The sequence below is a fragment of the Salvelinus sp. IW2-2015 genome, linkage group LG6.2, assembly GCF_002910315.2.
Source record: "Salvelinus sp. IW2-2015 linkage group LG6.2, ASM291031v2, whole genome shotgun sequence".
Classification (NCBI taxonomy): domain Eukaryota; kingdom Metazoa; phylum Chordata; class Actinopteri; order Salmoniformes; family Salmonidae; genus Salvelinus; species Salvelinus sp. IW2-2015.
This window is the reverse complement of record NC_036846.1, coordinates 11,734,132-11,751,982: the sequence shown is the minus strand read 5'-3', so window position 1 is coordinate 11,751,982 and position 17,851 is coordinate 11,734,132. Positions and strand designations below refer to the sequence as shown.

The window sequence follows — 17,851 nt, the reverse complement described above, 5'->3', positions numbered from 1 at the left end:
TAATCTGAATGAGGAGTAAATTAGATCTTAATAATAAAATAGGTACCCAGGTTGCTTTGAGTCATTACTGCTTCTGTAAGTTCTAAGTATTTTGCAATTAAATGGGCAATTTACAAAAGGTCTTCTCAAGGCCACCCATCTTTCCAAAGCATATCCTCATATTGAAGACTATAGCCCCCCAGAGGTGATAAGATTGATTACACTGTGCAGTGCTCTCTTAGCCTAATTAAAGATGTTAGAAGTCTCTCAGGGGGAAATTAACTCCACTATTTGAACCAAATGTCATGGCATCAATGGGATGTGTGCGACAACATCCTGTTGTAACTCTAGTAAATCTAATGTTTACTCCATTTTGTTAATACATAAGGCCTACTGTAATACACTATATTGTGTACTCTGTGGGTAAATGTAAAACAAACCTGAGATCTTGGTTTTTGTATAATTTTGGGAGATAATGCTGGAAATTATTGTACTTAGTTGATACATAGTTTTAGGTACTAGAAGATAACAGTTTTACTGCGAAAGAAATAGCATCTGTGTTTAAATACCTTATTGAGATCAATAACAGCTGTCCCAGGATATCACAATCACAGTATTCAGATGTACAGGAAATTATGTATACAACAATTGTGTTTTGTTCAATACTGTAATACATCTACATTTACACCAGGGAAACACCAGGAAAACATTAGCATAGCTACTGCTTTCTAAATCAGTCCTCACAGTGTTTTTAACAGAGAACCAGATGGTGGGGAACAAAAAGTTATTCAATTACATCGATTCCTCAACAGGTGCCAGTCAAAACGCTGTCACTGATCACTTTGATGACGACAGAACACAGGAATTAAAGTGGTTATTTTACTCTCATTGTTTGGAGTGACACATGCAGCGCTTTTCGACAAACAAATCAATTTCCTCACAACAGCTTCATTTGAATCCAAGTCAATAAGACTTTTTTCTATAATACTCTCAGCGGTTCTGGGACCTTTTCTATTGCCCTGGAATAAATGTCCCTTTAATTGAATGGGTTTTGGTGCTCTTAAATCTTTAGAACACAAATGAATGTATGCTGTCAGTTGTTTAGTTTCCATCTCCACCCAGGAGTGAAAGGAGGTGTCCATACTGATTGGGAGCTATTGCCCACTAAACAATTGAAATGAGAAATTTGGTGTACAGATTGACCATCTAATTCAATCACAATTAATCTAGTTCGTACAATTTATTTTAATTAACTGCAAATATCATTCTGCACGTTTACCTCAAAGAAAAATGTAATGTGGTCAGTAATCAGAAAACAAGATCTAATTCATTTGGTATTTGATTGACTGAATTGATTCCCTGAAGTGTACCTTACAACACAAACACGTTTAATACAGACTGGCATTGCTAAGCCATTTTATATAATGTGGAAATAACCTCTAGGAAAGGTGTATAGACCGAGTCTGTGTATATAACATCTAGGATAGGTGTTTAAATTGTATAGTGTGAGTCAATATTTACATCGGTAATATCACCTGGTTGTACCTTTGCATATTTTGGTACTGCACCTTTTATGTTTTTGAACACTTCTTCTTTGTGTACAAATGAAAACAAGATAAATTGGATTTTGTCTGGTGTTGTCCAAGTCTAAAGAGCTGCAACGGAATTCAAAGCAGGTAAAGAAATAAGAATGCAGTGGAGAGAAAAGGAGACTTCAATTGATACTGCTTTATTTTTTCAAGGAAATATCTTCTGAATATGAAATGCCTTTCACTGTTAGATTGAGCTGATCATAGCCCACATAGTTCACTCAGCTATGTGCATTTGCATGGTTCAAATGTATGGCTGCAATTCCAACATGTAAAATAGTGGCCTCCCACCACGTTCACCTCTTTCAGATCAGTGGACTGTTGAAGATAGGATAGGAACAGTTACCTGAAACGTGTTTAGATCCACAATATTTGCTTGCCACCTTAGTGCTATCTACAGGAAATGTAACACTCAAAACACTTGATGCCAATAGTATCACAAACAAACCTATTTGCTCTCATGGGGTTACTATCTCATTGTTTCATTAAAGTGGGATCATGACACAGGCATGGCAGAGGCTTTTGTGTTGACACTAGTCACCTAACAGCTTTCTGTAAAGATTGGTGCTCCCCCTAGCACATCATTACCATTTAGAGTAAACAGTTCATCAGTGACTCCATCGAAAGCATAACACCACACCTCGGGTAGTCGCCGCTGCCTCTCCACTGATACAACTAGTGTCTTATCACAGCTGCACAGGCAGTAGAGAAAAGAACAGGCAAAGGAAGATACTTCATACGGTTGCCAAAGCTAGGATAGAGGCTCTTCCTGCTCTCTTGTGTGTGAAGAGGAATTTAAATCTCAAGAGGAATACCTGATGTTTTGTGATACTTACCAATGGCATTCCTCTTCTTCCTCTTCTTGAAATAGCATTCAAACTGCTTTGAATTTGTCTTGGGATGCACCTTCTGCCAAATGTTGATCTGGTACACTGAAGATTTTGGGAGAAAAGCTTTAAAAGAAGTAACCTGGCGTAAAGTACAAAATATCATCAAAAGTTTTGAATTGTGTTTTCCATTCATGTTCATTCACAAGCAGTATTTCCAAAAATAAACCAAATATAAACTACTTAATCTTTTTGATTGCACGTGAATAACAAGAACAGCAATTCCCGTGGATCAATCAATTCTGTTGATCCTAAGGATTTTACAATCATTGTTCATCATGTAGGGTAATAGGATTGAGAGGTTCCACTTCAGCCCCATCCACTGGATCTATAGGTCATTACATTGTGTTGGATGTACTGTATACTCTAGTCTGAGCCAAAATAACATACTTCACATCTTGTTCTCATAGCATACATTCTGAATCTTTAATAATTATTGGTCAATCAGCTACTGATGCATGATTGATATTGGCTCTGAGTACCTTAACGTTCTAGTCAGAAGAAGAAAAAGACAGCAAAGTCTGAATTTACCTTTCACTTCACAAAATGTTGGTCCTTCCACTGGCAGATTCCAAATAGCCATTCTAGTCCACCTTGGCATCTGCCTTGTATCAATTGCAATGTTAAGCAGTTCACATTCACCAGTTGTGACAGCAGCAACCTGAGAAACAACACAGTAGGCCATTCCAAGATACATTACAAAATACATTACACACAGCATTAAAAGACTTAAATGATATACATCTTGCCTCTAAGCCAGTCTCTGAATTGATTACTAGATTGTACACAACTGCTGACAGAGCTGAAAAAGAGGTCATTGCAAATGATGAATCTCTATGGATATTGTGAGCGTTAAAAGTTTGGGGTACATACATAAGCCCACAATAGAATGATAATTAAGTGTTTTGAACAGTTTTGCTCATGCCCCTTTTGAGTAATCTGCTTCTTTACGTTACATTCCTTATTGCATGATGTGAAATTACTTTTAAAGGGATATATCGTTTATATTTTTGAAAACATTTTGGCTGATTAAAAAGCACCATAAGACTAAGAGAAATGTTGATTTGCCTTGCATAATAAATATTGATGGACCCGTGTCTCCCCTGTTAAACATTTTGTTTGAAATGTGACAAAGCGTTGCCTGTCCTAGCCTTTGTCCAGAAACAAACCTTTGAGTCCGTCTCAGTTCTTAAATGCTTCAACCAAATCAAACATTGAGATCTGCTTGAGTAGCCTCGAATGCAAGGCTATTGGAAGGATTTAACGCATTCAAATCGCAATGAAAAGCACAAGGAAATATCCATACATAAGGTTCCTAAGCTTCTTGAAAAGGGTGCTTGACTGAGCAGAAATGCACCTAATCCACTGATGTTATTATAGTTTCCTAAAGGAACATTTCAAGTTAAATGTTTTGTCTTCGGGTACATTTTGTTTGCTTATATTTGAGTGAATGTTTGTTTCAAAAACAGTGCCAAATTAAAGTTTATAATGACTCTTTGATATTACAAATAAAATACTATTTGATATTCAATAATAGAAAATGTTTCTCTTAAAAAAAAAAGAAGTGTCGGACAAAGTATGAGTGTAGCTAGCATTATCTTGGTGCTCCAGTTTAGTCTTTTTAGAATATATTTTTTAAATATACATATTTAAGTTGACCTATCATGTTTTTTGTGCATTTTTTTTCACTGAGGCTATTGCATTACCGAACTAGATTGATATAAAAATGAATAAATAAGCTATTGGTTTGCTCTTCACAAGTGCTTCACTTTTTTAATGATAGCTAGAAATTGGCCAACTTTTGGTAATACAGCAATGGACATTTGACTTATTGTAAATCTTAACTTTCAAGCTAGGTAATGTATCAAATACACATTGTTGACAAAGATACAAACAGATATGCTTAATGTTTATACAGATCTAAGTTTGGATTGATTTAAAATCATCTAACTTTTTTCTTCACTTCTATATCTGAAATAAAGATAAAATGTTAGTTTTCATTGAAACGTGTAAAGAAAATACTTTTAATTCGTAAGTTGCAGAAATACAAAAAATTATTATCTGTACTTCATCCAAATCGGCAAAGAAATACAACAAAGAGACTGCCGAGTTGGCCACTGAACTCTGAATAAATAATTTTAGTAATTACCCCCGCAATTAGGATTTTATTGGCATTGTTTGACAGATAAAAATTTGGAAAAGTGCCTACCATCCTTATTATCGTCACTTCACCTTCACCAAATAGCAATATCATTTCTTGTGGGAATACTTCAATAATCAATGCTTTGTTTATTTGCATTTTAATTCCTTTGAAGGCAGATCTGTCGTGCTCCACGCTTATTCCAATGCCAGCCGTTTAAAAKAACGTTTTTTTCTTCTTCTGGTCGGGCAGCTGCTATCGCTGTTTACCTAGCTGGCGTCTTACTCCATTTGCTCGCTTTGAAACACTGCTGGTCTTTTATCGGACCTTTAAATCGCTACCCATGAATCTCTTCACTGCGCATGTGTTGCAAAGCCAGGTCTCTTGACAAATCTCTCTACCATCTGTTTCACATTCAATGGTTTTGCTCCAAATGGAACCAACTGACTTTGGTGTTGCTTAGATTATTATTATTATTTTTTTTTTTTAGTTTCTTCCGAGCTATATTTAATCATCTGAAGAGTGGCTAATCATGGAACTCTTCTTAGTCCCTATGGTCATGAGACAAATTGGGAGGATTTAACATGTTTTAAACAGAAACATTAACTATTTGCAAAGTTCCTTTCAAGAAAAAAGTGTAGTTAATGATCTCGCTCTCAAGTTTTTCATAACATGAGCTGAACCCTATCATGATTTTTCTTTTGCGCTATTATCGCCTGTTATCTCACCTCAATTGTGATCCCATGGTCCTTTACAAAGTGCATGCTGCAAAGGTATTTACATGTGAAGTTGTAAAAAAAAAGTTACATGAAAAACAGTGGTACACCACTACCACCACCTCGATAACTTGTGGCTTTTAAATTCATGAGTTAGTGATTTGCGCAACTTTTTTTGTATTAGCCAACACTGTAAAGGCAGAGCAATAAAACACATCWTTATTAGGCCTTGCAATTCAATTTGACAAGTTCGGTGTCTCAACCATAAACTGCTATAGTGTGCATACAGCTATACGCTATTAATGGATTAAATCAGGCCAATCAACTAATGGTTCAGTCAACAACTTATTTAAAAAAAAAGATGAATCAGTTGAATCATAAATGTTTAACCAATGCCTTTAACATGATCATTCAATAACGATTAGATCATTAGCTCCCTTCAAACCCCACAAGTAAAATGTATGTCACATACGAAGTCAACAGTTGACTGACAAGAGGGCTAATTATTGCTTACTCTGGCCACAACACACAACAAAGGTCAGGATTACTAACTCTTTGTATCAGATTCATTGGTATTAGTAATCAACTAATAGGGAAAATAAATCAATCACCCATTTGAATTGACCGACAGCCCAAATTATTTCACATGCTATAAGCATTCATAATATTTCATTTCTTCTTATGAGACTATAGACTCATACAGTATGTGCACGTGGTGTCTTTTCTCACTGTCTTTTATGCTGACATGCAACATTTATTCATAGGATTGAGCTGTGATGCTTATTCTACACAACTATAGTGACATTGTTTATTGAAAAGCTGTGGAGGACATCATGAAAATTGCATCACAAAGGGCATGTGTGATTGATGAAGTTATATCCTATAAGGGCAATCCTTTTAGCCTCTGCTCTTTCATTTTGATCAATAACACAGAAAAAGTTATACTCTATATTTCTCTCTTCATTGTTCCCCACCAGACACCTTGTAACAATCATGGTATGTCATGYCATGTTTAAGGACTAACCAATGAATAAAATATCAGTGAAAATTGCATTTTCCAAATGAATAATGTAAAAGATGACACACTACTAAGGTTCACTTCTCAAGGTTAGACTTGATTGTTTTGTTACTTTCCCTGTGTAGCCTGTGCTTTTGTCTTATTTTGTTTGAGATGAGAAGATCAAATTAAATCCACTGTTTTCAGTTCCAGCAAAACGTTGAATCCAATATCTCCCGCAACTAACATTAATCGTGAACCTATTTTAAATGGATGGAGTCAGTCCATTTTATTTCACAGATTTATTGTTAGGCTACAGTTGTGAAGGAGTTAACATGTGTGATCTGAATTTAGATATGTGTTGGCATGATGAGAGCAGCAAACATGKTTTTTTTWATTGTTTACTTTATCAAGTCCCATGTAATTGCAGAAAAGCAATGCAGAGCATTAAGCTGTATTTCAACATATGCGTTGCACTGAAAAGATACACTGGCCCTTTAATGAAAAGCCTGCCCACTAGTCATGTGCCAAAACAAGGAAGTCGAAAAATGAACGTTTATTCATAATGAAATCCTTCATGAAAGCTAGGTTTATTTTTAACCAACTAATTTCAAAACGCCTCGTATATTTTCGAAATACTGTGGACCTTCAAAAATAATAACGTGCAATTAACATGTTCTGGACAAAAATTGCAGTTGAAACTGAAAGCTAACGTTATTTATTTTGCAAAACTTTTGTCAAAATGCATCTTTGTTTTATATTGATGTTTTTGTTGCCATTTGGTCACGCAACATTGCCTCTTGTTATAAACACATGGCCATTCGAGCATGCTACAGCGGCAGGTAACTACATTGTATCATTTTGTTCTTATTGTTGCAAATAAGTTATCCATTTTGATACATTGTATCATTTGATAAAGTTGTAAGAATTCATTCATGAAATTACCTAGCTAGATCTGTCCTGCCAGCCCAAGAGATGAATGTGGCCCTCTAAAATATTTTGATTWGATTTTCTGAGTTGATGTGGACAATCCAAGCTGTCGAAATATCACCAGTTGGCATACTAATCCTTGGCAACAGGGGGGATCATTGACCAAATGGTTCTTTGGCAGCCTAGGCCTATTCCTTTTCATGGGCAATCCCTTGAGATGGTCATGTTATCTGGCAGGATTGGGACTGTACTGTCTGGCACTCTGATAATACGTGACCAAAATCATGTCTAAATACTGTGAAAAAGTTAAATATTGTGTGCTTCTAGGTTCTACCTCTGCTACATATTGTGTGTTGCGTGGGAACCAACATATTATTTTATGTACAAATTATGCTCTTTGGACCCATTAATGTTTAATTGGCGAATCAGGAGGCACATCCATTTATTTTTTATAAAGTATATTTTCATGTGTAGACTTATTCCTAGAATGTAGCAAGACTGCAATATTCTTACTAAGTCAAAGACTCATCTGTCTGTCTGTGACTCTCTCTCTCAAAGCGTGGAGTGCTCTGCAGGCTGGAGGCTCTGTGCTGGATGCCGTGGAGAAGGGCTGTGCCCGCTGCGAGGCTGACCAGTGTGATGGCAGTGTGGGGTTTGGAGGGAGCCCAGATGAGAGAGGAGAGACCACCCTGGATGCCATGATCATGAACGGGCAAGTCATACCCACTAACTAGTCATTAGAGTAGGGCTTGGGGGTGTCTAAAATCAGTTGATCCCATTTCAGTCAATACAATATTTAATTAAGTTATAGTGGGACATGGCATTTTTTTGAAATATTATTAATATTCTTCATTAAAGGTTTCCTGTTTTTGTGTGGATGCAGTAATACAATGGAGGTGGGCGCTGTAGGAGACCTGCGGAGAATCAAGAATGCCATTGGGGTGGCCAGAGCCGTGATGGAACGCACCGCCCACACACTACTGGTGGGCGAATCAGGTATTGCAGGATTCAAAATAGGCTTTTATTTGCTAAGGGGASAGACACAGCAAAAACATTTGACTCCTTTTGCATGTAACTCATCACCTATCTTTTAACATACAGTAGCCTCCTATAGCTAACCATTCCATCATATACAGTTAGTAGTACATTGTATTGCTGTTTGCTGCTTTTGACCCTATATTGTTATTTTTAACCCCACTACCATGTTCAACACAGCATCAGTATTTGCTGAGAACATGGGCTTCACTCCAGAAGACCTTACAACCAACAAATCTATCAGCATTTTCACACAGTGGTTGAAGGACAACTGCCAACCCAATTATCGCAAGGTGCGTGTTTTCTACTCTAGCTTTGGTCTGTCATTATCTTGTATACTGTATACTGTACTGAAAAAATGTAAGGATATCACCATGTTTGAAAAAGTAATGAATTAAATGGACTTCCATGTTATGAATAATGCATTAGGGGATGTATGAAAGAGACTCTTGTTTATCCCAACATGCTGTTACCATTGGCACAACCAAAGCCCTGTAGACAATACAATGCTTATGCATATTGGGCTACCGGCTGCTTAAATTACTATTGAGCTGGGTAACCATAGCCAAAAGATTAAGGTGCTTAGGTAGTGTGCTGGTCGAAGTAGAAAATATCTTCATTAAATTGGAAGCCTTCTCTTTGCTTTACTGCAAGTCGCTCTGGATAAGAGCATCTGCTAAATTATAAAAAAATGTAATAAAAAAATCCTTTACAGAACTGTGGATATAATCACAAACAACCTAATGTGTTATTTGTCTATTGCTGCTGTGATAGAACGGTCTTAACCCAAATTGATGTTGACTAATCTTTCCCCTTTAATATCAACAGAATGTTTCCCCAGATCCTTCACAATACTGTGGCCCATACAAACCTAGAGTCACACTGAGGCAAAGGAGAAAACGACAGATTGATATACATGCACATGACACTATTGGTATAGTTCATTAAATTAATGAATTGTTTTGTAGAGGTCGATAGTCAACTTTGATCTTCAGATCAGAATTGTACATTTAATATTGTGTACCCTTTCCTGACATTAGGGATGATTGTGATTGGTAAAGATGGCCAAGTTGCAGCAGGAACATCAACCAATGGAGCGAACCACAAGGTCCCGGGGTATGCATGTGTTGTTTAAAATTAAAGTGCCTTCGGAAAGGATTCAGACCCCTTGACTTTTGTTACATTTACAGCCTTGTTATAAAATGTATTATTTATTTATTTTTCATCTACTCACAATACCCCATAGTTACAAAGCAAAAACAGGTTTTTAGAAATGTTTGCTAATTTATTAAAAATAAACAACTTAAATATCACATTTACATATGTATTCAGACCCTTTACGCCATACTTTGTAGAAGCACCTATGGCAGCGATTACAGCCTCGAGTCTTCTTGGGTATGATGTTACAAGCTTGGCACACCTGTATTTGGGGAGTTTCTCCCATTCTTCTCTGCAGATACTCTCAAGCTCTGTCAGGTTGGATGGAGAGTGTTGATGCACAGCTATTTTCAGGTCTCTCCAGAGATGTTCGATCAAGTTCATGTCCGGGCTCTGGCTGGGCCACTCAAGGACATTCAGATACTTGTCCCGAAGCCACTCCTGCGTTGTCTTGACTGTGTGCTTAGGGTCGTTGTCCTGTTGGAAGGTGAACCTTCAACCCGGTCGGAGGTCCTGAGCGCTCTGGAGCAGGTTTTCATCAAGGATCTCTCTGTACTTTGCTCCGTTCATCTTTGTCTCGATCCTGACTAGTCTCCCAGACCCTGCCGCTGAAAAACATACCCACAGCATGTTGCTGCCACCACCATGCTTCACTGTAGGGATGGTGCCAGGTTTCCTCCAGACGTGTCGCTTGGAATTCAGACCAAAGAGTTCAATCTTGGTTTCATCCGAACAGAGAATCTTGTTTCTCATGGTCTGAGAGTATTTAGGTGCCTTTAGGCAAACTCCAAGCGGCTTGTCATGTGCCTTTTACTGACAGGTGTGTGCCTTTCCAAATCATGTCCAATCGTTTGAATTTACCACAGGTGGACTCCAATCAAGTTGTAGAAACATCTCAAGGGTGATCAATGGAAACAGGATGCACCGGAGCTCAACTTTGAGACTCATAGCAAAGGGTCTGAATACTTGTGTAAATAAGGTATTTGATATTTCTTTTTAATACATTTGCAAAAATGTCTAATCTGTTTTCGCTTTGTCATTATGGGGTATTGTGTGTAGATTGCTGAGTATTATATATGTTTTATCAATTTTAGAATAAGGCTGTAACATAACAAATGTGGAAAAAGTCAAGGGGTCTGAAAACTTTCCGAAGGCACTGGTACAGTACCAGTCAAAAGTTTGGACACAACTACTCATTCAAGGATTTTTCTTTATTTTTACTATTTTCKACATTGTAGAATAATAGKGAAGACATCAAAACTATGAAATAACACATATGGAATCATGTAGTTACCAAAAAAGTGTAAAATCAAAATATTATATATTTGAGATTCTTCAAAGTAGCAACACTTTGTCTTGATGACAGCTTTGCACACTCTTGGCAGTCCACAATGTAGAAAACCCTTGAATGAGTAGATGTGTCCAAACTTAACTGGTACTGTGTATAATGAATATTGACGATGAGTATACCTGTACATCTCCTTGATTTGTCCTGTAGGCGTGTAGGGGACTCTCCCATCGCTGGAGCAGGGTCCTATGCCGACAGCACCGCAGGGGGTGCGGCAGCAACGGGAGATGGAGATGTCATGATGCGCTTCCTACCTAGGTATCCATCCAGGCTTCTAGCGCAGAGATGTTCGGAAGGATGTAACGTTAAAGAACGTTCAGATAGAAACATATGGTGTAGACAAAATACGATTGTCATAGAAGTGTCAGCTTGTGTCATGTCAGCTCTATTCATTATATTTCTATCTGCAACGCTCAGAACGTTTTACATCACTTTATTACACCCCAGATAAGACTCACATTTCTGCTTTGTCTACATTYGGGTCTACTTTTTAGTCACAGCTGACATTTAAATATTTTAAGGATTATCAAACGGCTCATCGCTAAACGTGCTAGATGCCAAAACCAGATACGGTACTAATGAAATGTGTTTAATTTGTTTACGAATGCAGTTACCTGGCTGTGGAGCTAATGAAGACAGGAACAGATCCATCCACTGCTTGTAAGACATCCATCTCCAGGATCAAGATACATTACCCAGGGTTCTTTGGGGCTGTCATCTGTGCCAACACAACAGGCCACTATGGTGAGTTCTCTAGATTAACCCAGTTATGGTTACAATGGTCATAAGTGAGTCAAATTATGACTGATAAATACTATGATAAATGTGATGCTTACCCGTTGTTCTGTCTTCTTTCTAAGGTGCTGCATGCAACAAAGTTCCTGGCTTCTCCAAATTTCCTTTTGTGGTGTACAACTCTCAGACCAATTCTCCACTTTTACAATCAGTTGACTGTTTTTAAAACCATTCAATGTTAATTTGAGGTAATGTGTACCCTAGTGCCACTATCAATTATGATAATCAATACTTTCTTATGAGCCATGGATTTGAATCTAAACTGTTTGAATGTTTTCATAAATACAGAAATAGTTCACATTTTATGAATAAACTCATAATACAAAAAGCTGTGCAGTTCATAACATTTCAAATGTCAGCCATGGTTTATATTGAAAGCGATCAATTATTTATTTAATGACAGTGATGGATTTTAATATTATAACATGGGTGAAGTTTAAGAAAACTTAAGTGATACATTGATTAATTTAAAAAATGTACACTAAAATGGATCAATAGCAGTACAAAAAGCAGTGATGTTCAAAACAGTTCTTGTCTTTGTATCTTGCCCCTTTCCTCTCATCAGCAACCAGGAAGGATGGAGATTCCTGGACCATTTTCTGCCCACTGGAAGAAATCACACTGCTTGCCCTTTGGAAAACTGCATACGTAAAAGTTGCGGCCGTTGTTTGGTCCTAGTTTGAGTACAGTCCTCACCAGGCAGCGTTTTGCATGGTTACAGAATGGAAAGTGTGTATCAGCCCACTAAGGACATAAGAGAGAATACAGTCATTCTGAGGCACCAGTTTTTCCTGGTCAGTCTAATAGTCTTCTATGTCTGTAAATCAGGAGGAAAATACCTCTTCAATATGTACTTGTTTATGTTGAACAAACACATATCTACTTGCTAATGGACAWGTAGACCAATTCCACCATAATTCTTACCTCAAAGAATTTGCACTGTGTCTCCCTGGGGAGCGAGCAGGTGTAGAACTGTCTTCCTTTGTTGTCCCCCTGCTTGGTGACCAATCGGAGCACACTGGGCCGCCCATGGGACACACAGCAAGGGTTGCTGGGAGGGGACTGGGTCTGTGTACACCCAGTTGGTGCATTGTTTTGAGGGGGGCTGACAGTTGGAGAAAAGTATTATTGTTAGATAAATGGTATAACATTCACTGTCAAAGGATCAGCTGTTAATTTAAATTGAGTATGTTTAATTAATCGCTACACTTGATAACATCTTTGAATTTAAACAATTCCACATGCATTTGTTGGCATACAACAGTTTCAGTGAACATTTTATTTAGCACACTGACCTACATTCTGGGCTCACTGAGTGGAGCAACACGTACAGTATGGTCACTAATCAACTATTCTGTAAAGTACAGAGAGCAGGAGGCTTTTCCATCCCAGTTACCCAAACAAAAGTCTAACTACCTTGTCATAATATTTTACTTATGAATACGAAAGCAGCACCATTCCCTCACCTCAAATGATGGTGGGTTCCGTTTTGAGGTTTGTTACTGACAGAAAAGGGACTGTGATCAATTCTCATTTTCTTGTGCGGCTGACTGTAGGAGACCATTGTTGATTCCCCTTTGGAGAGCTCCCCGCTTTTGTCCTGCCAGCCACCAGAGGCATAATTGGGACTACTTCTTTTTCCCTGGCAGACATCGTGTTTATTTAAACCTCTTGCCGTGGAATTTAACTGACTGTTGGTGGAGGATAGGGGAAGGGGAGAGTTGACGCGGCTCGCCTTTGGGCTGAGGTCGGTGAACATCAGGGTGGTGTTCCCGAATGCGGCCCTGCGGTTGACTTTCAGGCCCTCTTGTGGTTTGGAGAAGGCATTGCAGGGGTACTTGATCAGATCTCTGGTGAAGGGTGAACTCTCTGGGCTGACATTGTCTTTGGGGACTGTGGAGGGGATGAGGACAGTGGGAAAACTGTTTATTTTATTCAACAACATCAATTAGATTCACATTCAATTCTGTTAGTTTAGAGCTGGATTTTTGGCCTGAAGGGTAGGGTAACTAAATTGAGATTCAACATTGAGAATGCTTTTTAGTCCAGGAGGAGGCTCATTCTGGGACAAGGAAACCTGCCCACACATAAAACCAGACCTAAATGTGATTAGAATTGGTTTGACACAACCACATTCATCCATATAAGAGTAGTTGACTACTCACGCTCAGGCCTAGGGGTCAGGCAGGCATCACAGGCTTTGCTCATAGGCTGGTTGATCAGAGTGCAGAGTTGACAGGCCCACTCCTCTTCCTCCCTCTTGGCCACATGATCGTTGCTCCCCATGCTGCCTTGGTAAGCCCAGCCAACTAACGTGTTCCTGGTTGGGAGCTTGCTAAAGAAGAGGAGGTATAAAGGAAGACAAGTTTAATGTGAGTCGCAAATACATTGAATTCTTGTCCACCAGTACTTTTTATATTCAGATTGTACTATATATGCAAAATTCACCTACAAGATGCATAATGGCTTAAATAAAATAATTAAAAAAATAAATTAAAAAAAAACGAAATTTTTTACCTGTTTACCCCAGTGAATCTTGGATTTCTCTCCAGCTGACCTGCTATCATGCAGCATGATTCAAACAACATTTGCGCCCACCGCGGGTGGCCAATGATCATAACCAATGTTAAATTGTATGCCAGCCCATGTGGGGAAAATGTGGAGGTGTTGGGATCCCAACTCATTTCTATTTTAATTCAGATCCTGTGACTTTACCTCACATTAACCTCACTTGGGTCCCCAGTCTGGCAGCGGTCGCAGAAGTACGTCATCCTTCCGTTGTCTCCGAGGCGACAGACGGTGACGGCCCCGTTGCACTGACCACACTGAGGCCGTTTGTAGACTTTGTAGTGTTTGTTGAGAGCGGAGCCTGTCTTACGGCACTGAGGTAAACAGAAGTGAAACAAAAGGGACATGGCTGATGAATACACGGTCTTTACATTACTGTAAAGCATCTTTATTCAATTAAGAGGTAATTTAGCACATAGGATATTGCTTTCATTACATTGCTAAGTGTAGTCTACCTTGTAAAATAGGAGGGTGAAATCTCGTGTCATTTTCACAAGATGGTGGAGCTGGGTATCCGTGAGTTGCTTGACCTGAAAGATTTGGAAAATTGTGTCCATGCCATTGACTTGGTTCCATTCTAATTAGCATTTTGAAATCTTAACCATTTAGCAAATTATAGCAATGCAATACACTACTCAGTCACAACAGTGCTGAATAAACTCATCCAAAGTCACTTACTGAATGGATTCCATGTAGTTTGTAATGCATGTTAAGTAGCCTAGAGGCAATCCAAAACATGACTGGACCTTGCTCATTATGTATAGGTATCTAAAATGATGGTGTATCAGCTTTACCCACTTTAACAGAAGGGTGAAGACCGGAGTCAAACAGGGCTTCGTTCTTAATGATGTTTCCCACTCCYGGTAGGACGGCCTGGTCTAGGAGTACGTCACACAGCATCCTGCAGCTCTGCCTCCTCACAGTCTCCTCCGCGTGGGAGAAGCTGAACTTACAGGAGCAGACATCCAGACTCTCCATAGCTCTCACTCTCTGTTCACAGTCCTCCGTCAGTCTGCAACAGAGTTGTGGACTCGAGTCTGACTCGAGACTCGACTTGATATAAAATAACTTGAAACTTGACTTGGACCCTCAAGACTCGGGACTCGACTTTGACTTGAGGTTGATGACTTGAAATTAATCTGGCCAGGTTTTGTAATGTTTTGTGGCACAGAGTCTACATGTAGCCAGAGAGTTGCAGCACTGTTGCCCTTCAAAAAAAAACTGCAACAAATTGGCTAGTAAACAGCACACATTGCACTCTGATTTGACCAGCAAACTGTCAATCAACACAGATCGGCGAGCTAGTGAACAGATTGTTGATTTGCTGTACAGTTATAGGATGGGTACAGCGCAAAGGTCAAATTGTCGGGACAGGATTGCCATAATAAATAAATATGTAGCCCACCCAAAAATGTGTTGATCAAGAATATTAACTGTTGGCCTTCCGAATGGCGCGACTCCTGTGGCGGGCCGAGCTCAATGCACACTGACACAGTCGCCAGGTGTTTCCTCCGACACATTGGTGCGGCTAGCTTCCGGGTTAAGCGAGCAGTGTGTCAAGAATCAGTGCGGCTTGGCTGTGTTTCAGAGGACGCATGGCTTTCGACCTTCGCCTCTCCCGAGTCCGTAYGGGAGTTGCAGCGATGGGACAGGACTGTAACTACCAATTGGATACTGCGAAAAAGGGGTATAAAAAATAAATATGAATTGTTTACTTTGCAAGCTCACCAGCAATTGGCAACAGTTACTAGCACAGGCCTACTGGTCTTTTGGTATGTAACAATTGCTTGAAATTGATAATTTACYTATGAAGTTTGCATTTGGAATTTGTTCAAATTAATTATTACTATTGAGAAGGCGCACAYAATAGGCAAGGCTCTTCACTTGCGCTCTCCACACTCCTGCCAGTGGAGTGCTTTTTTACCCCGTTGAAATATTTGCTTTCACACGTTTAAAATACATAGGCCCTATGCATTTTAAACGTCTCTTTATAGTGCACATGACAGTTTGCAAGACTCATGAGGTGGAAGTTATGTTTATTTGATTCAATGTATGGTTTCCTTTGTTCATATTTCCCAGGGTTATGTCAGAGTTCCGTGTGTCTGTGTCCTATGTCTCTGTCATTTTTGTTGTGCGTAATCGGAGCGCACATGTCTCATAGAAATAGGCTATGTGGCCTGCGCTCAATGCTTTGGAGTCAGAACGTTGAATAAGAGAAAATGATTGTTCCATGTATCCATGGTGTTGAAATATCATTAAGTCTGATTAAGACAAAAGTACCAATGTAACAATGGATGTGGAAATCACATTTTATATTGTAAAACAAGTTTATTGGTTGTAATTATCAATTGAAAAATGGTTTGGTCCTGGGGGCCAAGTGCTTATATTATGTAGGCCTGTTTCAGCTCCTGTTAGACAGATTCGATTTGGTTTCTCAAGGGGAGGCAGTACAGCCTTGCCCTCTACCTGTGTACATTCAGATAGGAGAGGTTAAGCCTGATATAGAGGCTATTGCCCATGTATATTTGGTCAATCTACTTGTATATTTTGCATGATATGGTGCTCTCACCATTAGATCACCTAGACCTGTAAATAAATCTACACTCTTTCTGGTAGCCTCAATAAGTAGACAGATGCATAGATCATTTTTTTCTTGACTTGAAAACTTGTGACTCAACTTGACTTGTTGTTAGAATGCACAACTTGGATTTGACCCATTCTACTTGGGACTCAACTTGAGACTGACCTTTTGACTTGAGACCTGCTTGTAACTCAAATAATAGTGACCCCCCCCCCCTCCGGTCTGCAATCGTGTGTGTGTGTGTGTGTGTGTGTGTGTAGAGAGAACACCATTTCATGTTAGAATGATTACAATCAAAGCCTGAATTTGAACTATGGGTTGATGCCAGGAGTGAAAGGGTAGTACCTTGATGCCTGCTGCAAGTGCAGGCTTTTGTTCCAGCCCAGTGTGAATTATCCCCCATACCTGATTTCCACAGTAGAGTCAAAGAAGGAGACTGTGTCATTGGTCAGGTGGATCTCCAGCACAGGGGGTGATCCCTTTCTGCTTTTGATGTCAGTGGGGTTGATTCGCATAGAGCCATCCATACCAAAGTGGACTCTGCCATTAGAAGAGAGATAATGACAAATGTAAACAGTTCAGAAATGCATTTTACATGGGTGGTATATTAGACATTTAATACCCGAATTGAATCAGTTGATTCCTATCAATAAAATGMCATCACCCCCATAATAGCAGCTAGCTACCTCAGAGCTCTTTGGCCAAAGTACATGAAGAGTTCCTTTCCAAGGGTCTCAACTCCTGTGTATTGACAGCCCATGAATATCTGGAAGGAGATCGTATTGGTGGCATTCCTCTGCAAAAAAAKAACGTTCGTTACAATCACCTAAAGTTAGCTAGCTACAACAGCAGAGATATAACTGGTACTGTAACTAGCTACTGTTAGCTAGCTAACAATAGTAACTTACTTGTGTGTTTGTCGTCAAGCTTCCCCTGAATTCTTTCACCTTCTGTCCTCTTTGGACCTTCGAGCGGATCTTTTCTCCATTCAATGTGCATCCTGGACCCTCAACCATTTTACCTTGGTATCTAAAGTTATTGTTGCAAACTATTTGATWAAAACCATACAACGAGAAGCTGTGCGTACTGAATTTTTACAAAACCTAAACATCCGGATTCCCGCCATAT

The 17,851-nt window shown here is 39.1% G+C and overlaps 2 protein-coding genes and 1 long non-coding RNA gene across 3 annotated transcripts; 1 reads left to right on the top strand and 2 right to left on the bottom strand.

Moving 5' to 3' along the window:
* Positions 1-1,687: 1,687 nt before the first annotated feature.
* LOC139027936 (uncharacterized) lies at positions 1,688-5,092 on the bottom strand. Its single transcript, XR_011480075.1, has 4 exons — positions 4,665-5,092; positions 2,987-3,116; positions 2,405-2,500; positions 1,688-1,886 (listed from the first exon to the last, which is right to left on the bottom strand). It is a non-coding gene; the product is annotated as an uncharacterized lncRNA (long non-coding RNA).
* Positions 5,093-6,831: 1,739 nt separating this feature from the next.
* Positions 6,832-11,902, top strand: aga (aspartylglucosaminidase). Its single transcript, XM_023990168.2, has 9 exons — positions 6,832-7,150; positions 7,797-7,950; positions 8,122-8,234; positions 8,454-8,566; positions 9,102-9,207; positions 9,314-9,389; positions 10,930-11,037; positions 11,390-11,523; positions 11,640-11,902. The coding sequence occupies exons 1-9, from the start codon at positions 7,051-7,053 to the stop codon at positions 11,738-11,740; spliced, it is 1,005 nt and encodes a 334-aa protein (XP_023845936.1). The 5' UTR covers positions 6,832-7,050; the 3' UTR covers positions 11,741-11,902.
* A 32-nt stretch (positions 11,903-11,934) lies between these two features.
* On the bottom strand, positions 11,935-17,851 carry neil3 (nei-like DNA glycosylase 3). Its single transcript, XM_023990167.2, has 10 exons — positions 17,632-17,851; positions 17,410-17,519; positions 17,129-17,263; positions 14,941-15,154; positions 14,598-14,672; positions 14,290-14,456; positions 13,740-13,909; positions 13,041-13,467; positions 12,499-12,679; positions 11,935-12,318 (listed from the first exon to the last, which is right to left on the bottom strand). The coding sequence occupies exons 1-10, from the start codon at positions 17,737-17,739 to the stop codon at positions 12,136-12,138; spliced, it is 1,770 nt and encodes a 589-aa protein (XP_023845935.1). The 5' UTR covers positions 17,740-17,851; the 3' UTR covers positions 11,935-12,135.

Coding starts and splice junctions, on each gene's coding strand:
- aga (XM_023990168.2), top strand. CDS start 7,051: ATGCATCTTTGTTTTATATTGATGTTTTTGTTGCCATTTGGTCACGCA. Junction 8,567..9,101: donor GCCAACCCAATTATCGCAAG/GTGCGTGTTTTC, acceptor TAATATCAACAG/AATGTTTCCCCAGATCCTTC. Junction 11,524..11,639: donor CAACACAACAGGCCACTATG/GTGAGTTCTCTA, acceptor CTTCTTTCTAAG/GTGCTGCATGCAACAAAGTT.